Below are 16,950 nucleotides of genomic sequence, written 5' to 3' on the forward strand. Positions count from 1 at the left end.
TTGCAAGCTTCAGGACTGAGGAAGACCACTGCCGGGACCACACTCCCCCTCCACAGCTCCATGAACTCACTCTCACTAGAGTGCGGGTCTTACCTGAGCAGAAGTTTCTCCCTCTTCCTGGTCACTGCTGGGCCTTTCCACAGGACTGTTCAATGCAGGTCTGACGCTATCTGACCGCTGGAAGAGAAACAGTACCACAAACAGTCCAGAGTCACACAGAAATCAAATCACAGACTCAGGGAAACCCTGGTGTGCAGAGAAAGCTGTGGTACCCAACCCAGCCTGTAACTCTAAGGAAGTCTACAGCACCACAGAAATTAAAATGCCATAAAGATTAAAAGCAAGACAAAGGAGCCTGGGGCCTAACCTAGAGTTACAAGTCTGAGAGTTAGCAACTGGCCCCACATTTAGTTTCCTTTTGGATAACAGTAATTAGACAACAAAAACAATGATAACAGCAGAGAACACTGACTGAACACCTAACTTCGGCATGGCACCAAGGAAAACTGGGACATGGCTGTCTCGTCTATCTTCATGTCCTATGAAACAGGTGCTGCTGTTACTGTCCTAGCCAGTTTAAGATCTCACACAATGCTGCAGACACTCTGGGGACCAGCCAGTAAGGTCTTGCCACCTCAGTGCTGGCTGGCCAGTGTCTGTACTTCATTGCCTGAAGACTTTCTCTGGCTGCATGAGGTAGTTCAGCCACCCCCAGAGGCAGCCCTCAACCAGTGAGGGAGGGAATTACTCTGTGAACACCCCAGTTCCTCATCTCCTGCGAAGGATATGTTCTGCACTGGATCCCAGAGGCCCCAAATGGGAAGGAGCTTCAGTCACCCACAGTGATAACAAACCTGCTTGATAATAAACCCATTACTGGCCACCTTCCCTTCCCCAGCTCACGTCCCCACCCACAACCTGTGATGCCTGGGACCACTTCCCAAACTATGTGCATTCAAATCCTTGTCCCAGGGTCCGCTTCTGGGGAAATCCACAGCCAACAGCCAGGTCAAAGAGCTGAGAACTGGGAACCACATCTAATATCTCAGCCCATGTGACTGAGTCTATGCTCTTTCCTCTTCAAAGAGTCTCAGGTTTTTTAATTTTATTAATAGATTTCCACATATTTTTACATACTAAAATTGAATAATTTGGGGTAGATTATTCCCTGGTCATATACAAATTTCATGGTCCTGCCAGAAGGCTCATCTATATTAATACTTCTTATGCTCATCAAAGTAGAGATCTGACCTTTTTAAAAATCAAAAATACCACCTCAGATAGATGAACAGTAGCTAGTGGAACACCACACCAGTGTGCAAAGCCAATTAGGGACAGATGGCACAGCTCCTAGAGCAGGGGGTTGGGAAACTACAGCCTGAAGGCCAAGTTCACTACTCTACTTATTTTTGTAAATAAAGTTGTACTGGAACACAGTCTTGCTCATTTACTTAAATACTATCCATGGCTGCTGTATGACAGCAGAGTTGAGAAGCAACAAAGATCGTGTGGCCTGAAATGCCTAAAATATTGATTATCTGCCTTTTAAAGAAAAAAATGTTGCCAATCCTTGTCCAACAGGAACCAATACTATGACTTCCTAGACTGGCAAGGGCCGGCTGGTGTAGAGTGTATATTTGAACAAAAAGTTACTCAAATACTCACCTTATCTTTGGTGTGTCTGTTCTCAGTTATTAATTTGGGAAAGTTAGAGAGTTTATAGAAACCCTTCATTAAGTCATAAACGATATTCAGCTGTTAAGTAACTAAAACAGTTAACCTACAGTATTCAATCATTGTGAAGACAGAATCCATTTATCATGCTTTAAAACCCCAGTTTTACCTGTGTAGGAAAAGGTACTTGAATCCGTCCTTCTAAAATGTTGTCTGTTGTTATTTCAACTGAGCGTGTCAGCTGGAGGTCCTGCAGCACTAGATGGTATGGAACCTGGGGAAACATCTCTTGAATCTGATGAGCCTACAGGAATACAAATACAGAGTCCACAGAAACGTTCACTGTCAACAGTTGCTCACTGAAGTCACAGTGTCTGGCAGGCTTTGGGCAGTGAATGTGGCATCATGCCCTGAAAACACAGGTAAGGGAGCCACCTTTATTTGGTAGGTCACCTTCACACTGCAGTCCCTTTAGTATTTTTCCAGGAAGCCAAACAGGCAACTGTGGACAGCATCAATTTCAACATAAGAGCTCAGAAAACCAACTGGATCCCAAGAGAGGCTCGACTAGAATATTCCAGTTTTAAAAAGTGCTCATTTTAACTACCATTTGAACCAGCAATCCCACTACTGAGTATACACCCAAAAGGAAAGAAATCATTATATATAAAAGATACCTGCACTCATATGTTTATTGTAGCGCTATTCACAGTAGCAAAAATATGGAATCAACCTAAGCGTCCTTCAACACAGGATTTGATAAAGAAAATGAGGCATAAATATACCATGGAATATTACTCAGCCATTAAAAAAAAATCATATCTTCTCCAGCAACATTGATGAAACTGGAGGCCATTATTCTCAGTGAAGTAACTCAGGAACAGAAACTCAAATACCGTATGTTCTTATAAGTGGGAGCTAAACAACAGGTATGCATGGCCATCCAGAGTGGAATAAGAGACACCGTACTATGAAAGGTGGAAGGGTAGGGAGGGGAGGGGAGCGGGGGAAGGCTGGAAAACTACCTATTGGGTACAATGTTCACTCTTTAAATGACGGTAACACTAAAAGCCCAGACTTCACCACTGCGCAATACATGCATGTAAGAAACCTGCACTTGTAACCTGTAAACACATCAAATAAATAAATGTTTTAAAAGTATTCATTTTAAAGCTCAAAATATCTTGGGTATAAAAATGTGTTTTCCTTAAAGATATAATTCCGAAAGGGAACAAACTTCTGATACACATAGCATGGATAAAATTCAAATACATCACGTTAGGTGAAAGAGGTCTGACTCAAAAGCCAGGCGTATGATTCCATTTATATGGCATCTGGAAACAGGCAAAATTATGGGGAAAGAAACTTGATAAGTGGTTACCAGGGGCTGAAGGTCAGGGAAGGAAGTGGTTGCCAGGGGCTGAGGGTCGGGGAAGGAAGTGGTTGCCGGGGCTGAGGGTTGGGGAAGGAAGCGGTTGCCGGGGCTGAGGGTCGGGGAAGGAAGCGGTTGCCAGGGGCTGAGGGCTGGGGAAGGACATGACTACAAAAGAACCCAGTGGAGTTCTGGAGGGTGGGGATCAAACTGTTCTATATCTTATTTATGATTATACACAATTATGTGTTGAACTGGATGTTAAAAAGGGTAAATTTTTACTCTATTTCAATTATATCTCAATTTAAAAAAATTATAGAGAATGCAAATTCCTTATACTGCCCTGGAGCTGAGTTTTCCAACTGTACTCCGGAGACATCTCAGAGTTTATGTAGGGCTCTAGGGTGGGTGTGTGTGTAGAGAGAGCAGGCATAGGCCTGGCCACACCACCACCCATACTTTCATCCAAGAAGCTCTAGATTTTTTTTTTCCACATATATACATTAATTCTATAAATGTTTACATTCAAGGTTTTATTTTTGGAAAAGTTCTAATAACTATAACAAAAAAAGGAAGAAAAAAATAATTGCCTTAGGGACACAATAAAGTCCTCCTGAGATATTAGCTCCTAGGAACACGTTGTTCTGACTGTAGAAGGAGCAGGGAGTATGTCAATGTCAGGACCTTGAAGGAAAAGGTCGGCACCGAGCTCTGCTTAGAGCTCTTGCTGGGGGTGGAATGTTGGCAACATAAGCAGTGCCCAGGGCCCCCAGGGCCTCCTTGTTCCTGCAGTCAGCTTGTTTATGTAAACATGAGTTGATCATTATTTTCCCAGGTCAGGTCAAATCTAACTGGGCAAGAGTCCATAAAAACCTCTAAAATTAGATAAAATTTCTCTTTATTCTTAAACAGCTTCCCCCTCATTTCCCAAATAAAAAATGCCTAAGATTCATTTTACTAGACCAAAGATTTTCTACCAGAAAATCCAGCAAGTTAATTATTAGATCTTAATAAAAAAAATGCATGGTTCCAGTAAATTAGTTGTACCAAAAGTAGTCCACTCCAAATCATCACAGAACTGGAGGAAGAACAGCCAGGGCCTGCCTGAGAATTCTAAACAACTCCCAGAAGGGAATTCTGATTCCTAGGAGGGTTGCACACCCTTGAAGTCTTGACTTTTTAAAGGAGGTGGGTGGGGTGGTCCAGCTGCAGAGCTTCAACAGCTGCCTGACCCCAAAGAACCCCCACAATGCCTGCCATGAGCCCAGCAGTAGCTGCACTGGGCGACCACACTCCCAGGCCACCTATATGCACCAAGATGTCACCCTCACTCTCTGTTGGCAGCCCAGCTGAGGTTTAAGGAGAAAGAGGAGCCAGGAGAGTCATGCTTCCTTCTTCTTTTATTATGGCCGCAAGCAGATAAAATTTGCCATCTTAACCATTTGTCAGTGTAAGTGAGCCCTCAGTACCACTCACTACACAGGTGAGTTTCACAGGCTGATTCAGCCAGCCCTGGAGCAAGTGTTAACGCTGTTGCTGGCATGTACTGTATAGTTAGGCCAAGGATGGCTGTGTCTGTACTGAACATGCACAGGCTTTCTTGTCATTATTCCTAAACAATACAGTGTGTAACAACCATTACTCAGCATTTACATTGTATTAGGTATCAGAAGTAGTCTAGAGATGATTTAAAATATATGGAAGATGAGCGCAGGTTATATGCAAACAGTATCCTTCCCCCATCTTTTTTTTTTTTTACCTTAAACTATTAACGGTTAAAGTGTCCCATTTTATATCAGAGACTTGAGCATTCATGGATTTTGGTATCTGAAGGAGAGGGTCCTAGAACCAATCCCCAGATACCAAGGGATGACTACGTAGTGTGGTAACCACAGGCACATGGCTGTGCAACAGACCTGAGCTTTCTCATCTTGCAAAACTGAAACTATATCTAAGGGACAACACTCCTATTTCGCCTCGCCCCAGCCCTCCTGCAGCCATCATTCTGCTGTAAGAGTTTTATGTGGTATTTGTCTTTTTGTGGTAGACTTATTTCATGTAGCATAATGTCCTCCAGGTTCATTCATGCTGCAGCATGCAACAGGATTCCCTTCCTTTTGAAGTCTGAGTAGTATTCTACTGTACAGGTTTGCCATATCTTCCTTATCCATCCATCTCCAGTAGACATTTCAGTTGCTTCCACCCCTTGGCTGTGAGCCACACCTTCTTTTCAAACCAAATCTCAATACGCCTGCAGCTATATCCATCCCTCCTCACAACCCTCTCTCCTGCTCAGCTCCCCATCCTAGCCTGTTCTTTCAGTTGACTCTTCTATTTGTTCTGTCCCATCAATCTCTGTCCCTCAGTGATCATTCCTATGCACATCCCAGACGTGCTTTCAAATCTACCCTTAAAAAACAACAGCCTGACACAGTGGCTCACGCCTGTAATCCCAGCACTTTGGGAGGCCGAGGCAGGTGGATCACTTGAGGTCAGGAATTCGAGACCATCCTTGCCAACATGGTGAAACCCCATCTCTACTAAAATACAAAAAATTAGCCAGGTGTGGTGGTGCATGCCTGTAGTCCCAACTACTCAGGAGGCTAAGGCAGGGCAATTGCTTGAACCTGGGAGGCGGAGGTTGCAGTGAGCCAAGATCTCGCCACTGCACTCCAGCCTGGCGACAGAGCGAGACTCGGTCTAAAAAAAAAAAAAACATGGAGGAAAAACTGACTTATAACTGACAAATTGCTACAGACTCAGTGTAACAACTCTGAGATGTAAAAATTCCAGGGCACTCAGGCAGAGGTGGCTCCCCTGTAATACTTGAGCTTCAGTGCCAGGAGTGATCAGGTTTCTCAGTAAATATCCAACAAGCATCTCTTCCTGCTTCCAGCACAGGGAGGGGAAAAAGCACCTCAGTGAAATCAGCCAGGGCACTCTGTTCTTAACAACGTCTGCCCTCTGGAGAAACTACTCAACCAGAGCCTCATCTGCTGGGGTCTGATCAAAGCTGCACCGACCGGAGGGAACTCCAGTCCGCTTGAACCATCCTGTCCCACAGGAGGAGGGGAAACTGAGAAGTGGTTGAAGTTCACAGTCCAGAGCACGGGCTCACTAAAAGACGGAGCCCTAATCCCAGGACTACAGCATGCTTCTTTCCCTCCCCCGACACCTACATCACGACAGGCCTGTTCACCACAGTCCCTTTTACGCAGTACATCATGTTCAACTATCATGAAAAAATTATAAGGCATACTAAAAGGCAAAAAACACAATTTGAAGAGACAGAGCAAGCATCAGAGCCACACAGAGCAGAGACGCTGAAATTAACAGACTGGGAATTTAAAACTATGATTAATATGCAAAGAGCACTAATGGATAAAGTAGACAGCATGCAGGAACAGACGGGCAGCATGAGCAGGCAGATGGAAATCTTAAGAAAGAACCAAAGAGAAGTGCCAGAGACCAGAAACACCAACATGAGTGAAGAATTCCCGTGACAGGCTTATTAACAGATGGACACAGCTGAGGGAAGAATCTCTGAGCTTGAGATACACACTTTGAAAATGGAAAAGCAGGCCAGGTGCAGTGGCTCACACCTGTAATCCCAGCATTTCAGGAGGTCAAGGCGGGTGGATCACTTGCGGTCAGGAGTTCAAGACCAGCCTGGGCAACATGGTGAAACCCTGTCTCTACTAAAAATACAAAAATTTAGCCAGGCGTAGTGGTGCACGCCTGTAATCCCAGCTACTGGGGAGGCTGAGGCAGAAGAACTGCTTGAACTCAGGAGGTGGAGGTTGCAGTGAGCCAAGATCATGCCACTGCACTCCAGCCTGGGTGAGAGTGAGACTCCATCTCAAAAAAATGGAAAAGCAAAGAGAATAAAAACTGAAAATAACAGAGCAGAAAATTCAAGGACTGTGGGACAACTACAAAAGGTGTAAATGCACTTAATGGGAACTGCAGAAGGAAAAGAGAAAGGAACACAAGAAATATTTGAAACAATAATGGCTGAGAACTTTCCCAAATGAATGTCAAGACACCAAACCACAGATCCAGGAATCTTAGAAAGTACCAAGCAGGACAAAGGCAAAAAACAAAAACAAAAACAAAAACAAAAAACTACATCAAATTCAAATTATAGAGAATCAAAGATTAAGAAAAAAATCGTGAAAGAAGCCAGAGGGAAAAACACCTTACTTCTAGAGGAGCAAAGATAGGAATGACATCAACAGCTCCTCAGAAACCCCACAAGCAAGAAGACAGCGAAGGGAAATATTTAAAGTGTTAAGAAAAGACTCACCAACAAAGAATTCTATACCCCACAAAATTATCCTTCCAAAGGGATGCAGAAACAAAGACCACCTCCGACAAACCAAAGCTGGAATATGTTGCTGTGAGACCTGTCTTACAAGAAATGTTAAAAATAAGAAGTCGTTCAGAGAGAAAGAAATCGATATAGGTCAGAAAGCTCAGCTCTACATAAAGAAAGGAAGAGCATCAAAGAAGGTATAAATAAACATAAATAAAAACTGTTCTTTAACAGAACATTCAGTTCAAAATAACAGCAACAGCGCATTCAGTTATGTGTGCTTGTGCATGTGTGTGCGTATGTACTCACATACAGGTGAAATGAATGACAACAATGATACAAGGGACAGGAGTGAGGAATTAGGATTGTTTTGTTATCAAAAGGTACTCACACTTCCCATGCAGTGGTACAGTGTTATCTGAAAATAAATGAATTAGTTGCAAATGTATATTACAAACTCTAGGGCAACCATTAAAACAAGCTTGTCCAACTCATGGCCCACACAGCTTTGAATGCAGCCCAGTACAAATTTAAAAAACTTTCTTAAAACGTTATGAAATATTTTTAATTTTCTTTTTTTAGCTCATTAGCTAGCATTAGTGTTAGTGTATTTTATGTGTGGCCCAAGACAATTCTTCTTCTTCCAACGTGGCCCAGAGAAGCCAAAAGATTGGACACACCTGCATTAAAACAAATAACAAGAAGTATACTGATATGCTAAGAAAGGAGAAAAATGGAATTCTATAAAATGTTCAGTTAAAACCACAAGAGGCAGAGAAACAAGAGGCAGAGAAAGAGTGGAAGACAAAAATAGGAACAAAAAACAAGGGCAACAAATAGAAAACAGTAACAAAATGGTAGTTATTAATCCAAATACATTAATAATCACTTTGAACATCAATGGCTTAAATGTACCAAATAAGAGAGGTTGTCAGACTAAATTAAAAAAGCCAAGACCTAACTGAATGTTGTTTACCCACTTTAAAATAAAGACACATACAAATTAAAAGAAAATTGGATTAAGAAAAATATACCACACCAACACTAACCAAAAGAAACCAGGAGCAGCTATATTAAACTTTCACAGACCAAACGTCACAGCAAGCAGAGTTATCAGGGATAAAGAACAGCATTACAAAATGATCATGGGGTCAATTCTCCAAGAAGACATGACATCTTTAAAGTATATACACCTGCTGGGCACAGTGGCTCATGCCTGTAATCCCAGCACTTTGGGAGGTTGAGGAGGGCAGATCACTTGAGGTCAAGAGTTTGAGACAAGCCTGGCTAACATGATGAAACCCGTCTCTACTAAAAATACAAAAATTAGTCGGGTGTGGTGGCACACGCCTGTAATCTCAGCTACTCAGAAGGCTGAGGGAGGAGAATTGCTTGAACCCAGGAGGTGGAGGTTGCGGTGAGCCGAGATCGGGCCACTGCACTCCAGCTTGGGCAACCAAGTGAGGCTCTGTCTCCAAAAAATACATAAATAAATAAATAAATAAATAAATAAATAAATAAATAAATAAAATTAATAAATAAAGTATATACACCTAACAACAAAGCATCAGACAAACTGAGGTAAAAATGAAAAGAACCACAAAGAGAAACAAATAGATTTGGAGACTACAACACCTATCACAAATGAACACTCAAGCAGGCAGAAAATCAGTAAGAACATAGCTGAACTCAATAACACCATCAATCAACTGTATACAATCAACATCTGTAGACTACTTCATCCAACAACAGCAGAATACACATTCTTCTCAAGCTCACATAGAACATTCAAGACAGACCACAAGCTAGGCCATAAAACACATCTTAAAATAAATTTAAAAGAATATAAATTACACAATGTCTGCTCTTAAAGCAGAAATCATTAACAGTAAGAAAACTGGAAAATCCCAAAATACATGAAGATTAAACAACATACCTCTAAATAACACATAGATCAAAGACGATATCTCAGGATAAATTTTAAAATATTTTGAATTAAATGAAAACACAAGTTATCAAAATTGTGAGATGCAGTAAAGCAGTACTTGTAGGAAAATGTATAGCACTGAATGTATATATTAGAAAAGAAGACATAAAATAAACAAGTTTCCATCTTAGGAAATTAGAAATAGAAGAATAAATTAAATCCAAAGTAAGCAGAAGAAAACAAATAATCAAAATGAGAGCAGACATCAATGAAGTTGAAAATAAGGGGTCAATAGAGAAAAATCAATGAAACCAAAAGCCGATCCTTTGAAATGATCAATAAAATGGATAAGCCTCTAAGCCAAGCTAACTAAGAAAAAAAGAGAGAGGACCTAAATTACTAATACAAGAAATATTATACAGATCACTTTTTATAATTAGGAATTGCCAAAACTTATGCAAGAACAAACAGACAATGTGAAATTGTATAGATAATTAATAATCTTCCATAGCAGAAGGCATCAGCCCAGATGAGTTCGCTAGTGAATTCTACTAAACATTTAAGGAAGAAATTGTATCAATTCTCTACAATCTCTTTCAGAGGACAGAAGCAGAAAGGATACTTCCTAACTCATACTATACGGTCAGCATTACCCTAATACTAAAACCAGAGAAACAGATTACAAGAAAACTACAGACCAACATCTCTCATAAACACATATGTAAAAATCCTCAATAAAATATTAGCAAATCAAATCCAACAATGCATAAAAATAATTATACACTACATCCAAGTGGTATTTATCCCAGGTACATAAGGCTGGTTCAACATTTGAAAATCAATTAATATACTTCTATATTATCAACAGGCTAAAAAAGAAAAGTAACATGACCATATCAATAGATGCAGAAAAATCACTCAACAAAATCCAGCACCCATTCATGATAAAAACTCTCAGTAAACTAGGAATAGAGGGAAACTTTGTCACTGTGATAAAGAATATCTACAAAAACCCTACCACTAACATCATGCTTAATGGTAAGAAACTCAAAGCTTTCACATTAAGATCAGGAACAAGACAAAGATGTCCCATCTAACCACTGCTTTCCAATGTCATCCTGGAAGTCCAAGCTAATACATTAAGACAAGTAAAGAAAAGCAAACAGATTGGGAAGGAAGAAATAAAACTCTGCAGATGACATGCTCATCTATGTAGAAAATCTGGAAGAACTGATAAAAACACTCTTGGAACTAATAAGCACTTACAGCAAAGTTGTGAGATACAAGGTTAACATACTACGGTCAATTGCTTTCCTATATACAGAAACGAGCAAGTGGAATTTGAAATTAAAAGCGCAGTGTGCTTTATATTAGCCCCCACAAAACAAAATATTTGGGACAAAATACATATAAGATCTATATGAGGAAAATTACAAAATCTTGATAAATGATATCAACGAAGAATGAAATAAACGAAGAGATAGTCCATGTTCATGGACAGAAAGACTAAATATTGTCAAGATGTCCATTCTTCCCAACTTGATGTACAGATTCAATGCAATCCCAATCAATATCCCAGCAAGCTATTTTGTGGATATTGACAAAATGATTCTAAAGTTATATAAAGACACAAAAGACTCAGGACAGCCAATACGATATTGAAGAAGAACAAAGTTGGAGGATTTGACACTGCCTGTCTAAAAGACTTATTATAAAGCTACAGTAATCAAGACAATGCAGTATTGGCAAAAGAACAAATAGATCAATGGAACAGAATAGAGAGCCCAGAACTAAACCCACATAGTTAGCTGATTTTTGACAGAAGAGCAAACGCAATACAATAGAGAAAAGATAGTCTTTTCAACAAATGATGCTATAACTGGCCATCCACATGCAAAACAATAATCTAGACACAGCCCTTATACTCTTCACAATAATTAACTCAAAATGGATCACAGGCCTAAATGTAAAATGCAAAACTATAATACCCCTAGAAGATAACAGAGAAATAACCTAGGGTATGGCAATGACTTTTTAGATACAACACCAAAGGCACAATCCATGAAAGAAAATAACTGATAAGCTGGACTTCATTAAAAGTAAAAAGTTCTGCAAAAGACAATGTCAAAAATAAGATGACAAGCCAGACTGGGAGAAAATATTTGTAAAAGACACATCTGATAAAGGACTGCTATCCAAAATATACAAAGAATTTTTAAAGTTCAACAATAAAAAAACAACCTGATCAAAAAATGGGTATAAGACCTTAATAGATACTTCACCAAAGATAGATGTACAGACGGCAAATAAGAATAAAACAAGTTGCTCCACATCATATGTCATTAGATAAATGCAAATTAAAACAAGACACCACTACATATATATTAGAATAGCCAAAATCTGGAACACTGACAAAACCAAATGCTGGAGAGGATGTGGAGTAACAGGAACTCTCATTCACTGCTGGTGAGAACGCAAGATGATACAGCCACTCTGGAGGACGATTCGGCAGCTTCTAACAAAACTAAACAATTTCACCATTTGATCTAGCAATCATGCTGCTTAGCATTTCTATTTGTCAGTTTTCACATCGCTGATAAAGACATACTCGAGACTGGCAATTTACAAAAGAAAGAGGTTTAATCAACTTACAGTTCCACATGGCTGGGGAGGCCTCACGATCATGGCAGAAGGCAAGGAGGAGCAAGTCACATCTTACATGGATGGTGGCAGGCAAAGAGAGAGAGCTTGTGCAGGTGAACTCCTCTTTTTAAAACCATCATATCTCGTGAGACTTATTCACTATCACGAGAACAGCAGGAGAAAGAACTGCCCCCATGATTCAACTACCTCCTACCAGGTCCCTCCCACAAAACGTGGGAATTCAAGATGAGATTGGAGTGGGGACACAGTCAAACCATATCATTCCACCCCGGCCCCTCCCAAATCTCATGTCCTTATGTTTCAAAACCAATCATGCCTTCCCAACAGTCCCCCAAAGTCTTAACTTATTTCAGCATTAATCCAAAAGTCCACAGTACAACATCTCATCTGAGATAAGGCAAGTAAGTCCCTTCCATCTATGAGCCTGTAAAATCAACAGCAAGTTAGTTACTTCCTAGATACAATAGGGGTATAGGCATTGGGTAAATACAGCTGTTCCAAATGGGAGAAATTGGCCAAAACAAAGAGGCTACAGGCCACATGCAAGTCCGAAATAAGGTAGGGCAGTCGAATCTTAAAGCTCCAAAATGATCTCCTTTGAATCCATGTCTCACATCTGGGTCACGCTGATGCAAGAGATGGGTTTCCATGGTCTTGGGCAGCTCCACCCCTGTGGCTGTGCAGGGTACAGCCTCCCTCCCGGCTGCTTTCACAGACTGGCGTTGAGTGTCTGTGGCTTTTCCAGGCACACAGTGCAAGCTGTCAGCGGATCTACCATTCTGCGGTCTGGAGGATAGTGGCCCTCTTCTCACAGCTCCATTAGGCGGTGCCCTAGCAGGGACTCTGTGTAGGGGCTCTGATCCCACATTTCCCTTCCGCACTGCCGTAGCAGAGGTTCTCCATGAAGGCCCTGCCCCTGTGCCAAACTTCTGCCTGGGCATCCAGGTGTTTCCATACATCTTCTGAAATCTAGGCGGAGGTTCCCAAACCCCAATTCTTGACTTCTGTGCACTCGCAGGCTCAACACCACCTGAAGGCTGCCAAGGCTTGGGGCTTCCACCCTCTGAAGCCCGATGGCCCCTTTCAGCCATGGCTGGAGCAGCTGAAACACAGGGCACCAAGTACCTAGGCTGCACACAGCACAGGGACCCTGAGCCTGACCCACGAAACCATGTTTTCCTCCTAGGCCTCTGGGCCTGTGATGAGAGGGGCTGCCGTGAAGACCTCTGACATGCCCTGGAGATATTTTCCCCATTGTCTTGGGGATTAACATTCAGCTCCTGGTTACTTATGCAAATTTCTGCAGCCAGCTTGAATTTCTCCTCAGAAAATGGGATTTTCTTTTCTATCACATTGTCAAGCTGAAAATTTTCCAAACTTTTATGCTGTTTCCCTTTTAAAACTGAATGCCTTTAACAGCACCCAAGTCACCTCCTGAATGCTTTGCTGCTTAGAATTTTCTTCTACCAGATACCCTAAATCATCTCTCTCAAGTTCAAAGTTCCCCAAATCTCTAAGGCAGGGGCAACATGCCGCCATTCTCTTTGCTAAAACATGACAAGAGTCACCCTTGCTCCAGTTCCCAACAAGTTCCTCATCTCCATTTGAGACCACCTCAGCCTTGATTTCATTGTCCATATCATCATCAGTATTTTGGTTAAAGCCATTCAACAAGTCTCTAGGGAGTTCCAAACTTTCCCACATTTTCCTGTCTTCTCCTGAGCCCTCCAAATTGTTCCAACCCCTATCTGTTAGCTAGTTTCAAAGTCGCTTCCACATTTTCAGGTGTCTACAGCAACACCCCACTCCTGGTACCAATTTACTGTATTAGTCCATTTTCATGCTGCTAATAAAGACATACCCAAGACTGGACGATTTACAAAAGAAAGAGGTTTAATGGACTTACAGTTCCACATGGCTGGGGAGGCCTCATAATCATGGTGGAAGGCAAGGAGGAGCAAGTCATATCTTACATGGATGGCAGCAGGCAAAGAGAGAGAGCTTGTGCAGGGAAATCCTCTTTATAAAACCATCAGATCTTGTGAGACTTATTCACTATCACAAGAACAGCATGGGAAAGACCTGCCCCCATGATTCAACTATCTCCCACTGGGTACCTCCCACAACACGTGGGAATTCAAGAGGAAATGTGGGTGGGGACACAGTCAAACCATATCAGCATTTAACCAAGGAAGTTATGAACTTACGTCTACATAAAAACCTGCACATAGATGTTTATAGCAGCTTTATTCATAACTGCCAAAATCTGGAAGCAACCAAGATGTCCTTAAGTAGGTGAATGAATTAACAAATTGTGGCATATCCAGACAATGGAATATTATTTGGTGCTAACAAGAAATGAGCTATCAATCCCTTAAAGATATAAAGGAAACATACACGCAAACAATTAAGTGAAAGAAGCCATCTGAAAAGGCTACATGCTACAGGATTCCAACTGTATGACATTCTGGAATAGGCAAAGCTATGAAGACAGTAAAAAGATCAGTGGTTGCTAGAGGCTAGGGGGAAGAAAGGAAAGGCAGAGTGCATACAGAATCTTTAGGGCAGTGAAAAGACTCTGTATCATGTGGATACATGTCACTATATATTTGTCCAAACCTACAGAGGGAACACAAATGTAAATTATGGACTTTGGGTGATTATGATGTGCCAACACAGGTTTATCAACTCTACCAAACACACCCTCTGCTGAGGGATGTTGATAATGGGGAAGGCTGTGTGTGTGTGGGCACAGGAGGCATACAGGAAATCTCTGTACCTTCTTCTTAATTTTGCTGTAAGCCTAAAACCACTCTAAAAAATTAGTCTTACAAACAAACAAAAAAGACTCATGAGTATTCAAAAGAATTAGATGCAGGGTCTCAAAGAAATATATGCCTACTCATGTTCACAGTAGCATTATTCACAATAGCTAAAATGTGGAAGCAATGTGAGTGTACAACGACAGACTGATAAATAAAACGTGGTATATGTATACAATGAAATATTACTCAACCTTAAAAAGGAAGAAAATTCTGACTTGTGCTACAACATGGACGAACCATGATGACATTATGCTAAGTGAAATAAGCCAGTCACAAAATGACAAATATTGTATAATTCTACTTATATGAGGTACCTAGGTAGTTAAACTCATAGAGAAAGCAAGTAGCATAATGGTTGTCAAAGGCTAGAGGGAGGGGAGAATTAGTAGTTAACTGTTTAATGGGTATAGAGCAAGGGTATCCAATATTTTGGCTTCCCTGGGCCACACTGGGAGAAGAATTGTCTTGAGCCACACATAAAATATACTAACACTAACGACAGCTGATGAGCTAAAAAAAAAAAAAAAAAAAAAAAAGGCAAAAAAATCTCATAGTTTTAAGAAAGTTTACAAATTTGTGTTCGGCTGCATTCAAAGCTGTCCTGGGCCACATGCAGCCCGCAGGCTGGACAGGCTTGGTACAAAGTTTCAATTGTGCAAGATGAAAAGAGTTCTGTAGATGGACAGTGGTGATAGCTGCACAATGTGAATACACCACTGAAATGCACATCTGAAAAATATTAAAATAGTAGATATAACGTATTTTACTAAAATAGAAAAATCAAAAAAAAAATTCACTTTCTTATTCTTTTCTGTCTGAAAAAAAGTATGTACTAGCATTGGCTTGTATGTGCCTATAAGCCTTCTGGAGCAACATAATACATAAGAAACTAACCCAGGCTGTTAAGGGGGCATGGGAGCTGGGCACATGGGAGAAGGATGGGAGCATGACTTCACTGTATACTCCTCTCTAGGTTCTGAAACTTGTAAATAAATGACCTATTCAAAAACCTTAAACAAACGAAAACACCCCCCTGGATGCCACACCCTATCAAGCTACCACCTCTACTGCTCTGTGTCCTTCTTCATAACATACTTCCTGCTATGGTCTATTTCTTCAGCTCCCACTCATTTCAATCTACCACAATCTACTGTCCAACCCCTCGGGCAGTGGAAAGTGCTGGTTCTTTTCCAGCTAATCAATCACTCCCATTCTGCCAAATCCAACATGCACTTCTGTGAGCCCATCTTGTAAGAATTCCACATGCTTGACTCTTCCCTCCTGGAAACCCAACTCCTCTGTGCTGTGCTGCCACCTTCTCCTGGGCTCCTCCCTCTCTGCCAGACCTCTGAACATGGCAGGACCTAGAGCTCAGATGTTGGCCCTCTTCTCTTTGCCCCCCTGCTTTAGATGTCACCTCCAGGCTTCAATCTCCCAAATGTGCATCTCTCACTTGATCTCCTCACTGAGGTCCAGAACTGCCTACAGAGCAACCCAGACTTACCCAAACAGAACACCGCGACCCATGCCTCATGCCTGTTCCTCCCGAGTCTTCGCATCTCAGTACATGGTACCACTGTCAACTCAGCTGCTTAATTCAAACCCAACAAGGCAGCTTCCATTCAGCCACTTCTCTCATCCCCCATATCCAACCAAAGCACCAAGTCCTGCCAGCTCATCTTACAAAAGTGTCCTAAACCTGCCACTTATTTTCACCTTTATTACAAATACCCCTGTCCAAGCCCCCATGTGAATTTCCCTTGACTACTGCAGCAACATCCTAACTGCTGGTCCTGCTGCTTCCATTTCTGACCCTCTATAATTCATCCTCCTCCCAGAAGCAAAATCATTCTGTTAAATATCCTGTCAGTCCCCTGGTGGTGGTGGTGGGGGTCTGTAAGAAGCTCTGAATGGCCTTCTAATACTTTTACAAGATCTAAATTTGCCCGTGGCCTCTAAGACCCTGCAAGTTCTGGCTCTGAAATCTCAATTCCTATCACAGTGCTGGTCCCCTACTTGCTAGGCCCCAACTATAATGACCTTTCTCAGTTCCCAGAACTTTCTCACCTCATAGACTTTGCACCTACTGTTTCCACAGCCTCCTTCCCCCTGATCCAGCTCCATCTCATCCTTCATGTTTTAGCTTACATATTACCCCTCAAAGAGAACATCT

The 16,950-nt window shown here is 41.5% G+C and overlaps 1 protein-coding gene across 2 annotated transcripts in view; it reads right to left on the bottom strand.

Annotated features, from left to right (window-relative positions):
* The window catches only part of AMFR (autocrine motility factor receptor), a 63,306-nt gene that overhangs the window by 5,601 nt on the left and 40,755 nt on the right, over positions 1 to 16,950 (bottom strand). For both annotated transcript variants that reach the window (XM_009250739.4, XM_024233778.3), the window contains exons 11-12: positions 1,844 to 1,978; positions 94 to 177 (exon numbers count right to left, since the gene is read on the bottom strand). In XM_009250739.4, the coding sequence (XP_009249014.3) occupies positions 94 to 177; positions 1,844 to 1,978 (219 nt within the window). The remainder of the gene's footprint in view (positions 1 to 93; positions 178 to 1,843; positions 1,979 to 16,950) is intronic.

This window comes from Pongo abelii, chromosome 18, assembly GCF_028885655.2.
Source record: "Pongo abelii isolate AG06213 chromosome 18, NHGRI_mPonAbe1-v2.0_pri, whole genome shotgun sequence".
Classification (NCBI taxonomy): domain Eukaryota; kingdom Metazoa; phylum Chordata; class Mammalia; order Primates; family Hominidae; genus Pongo; species Pongo abelii.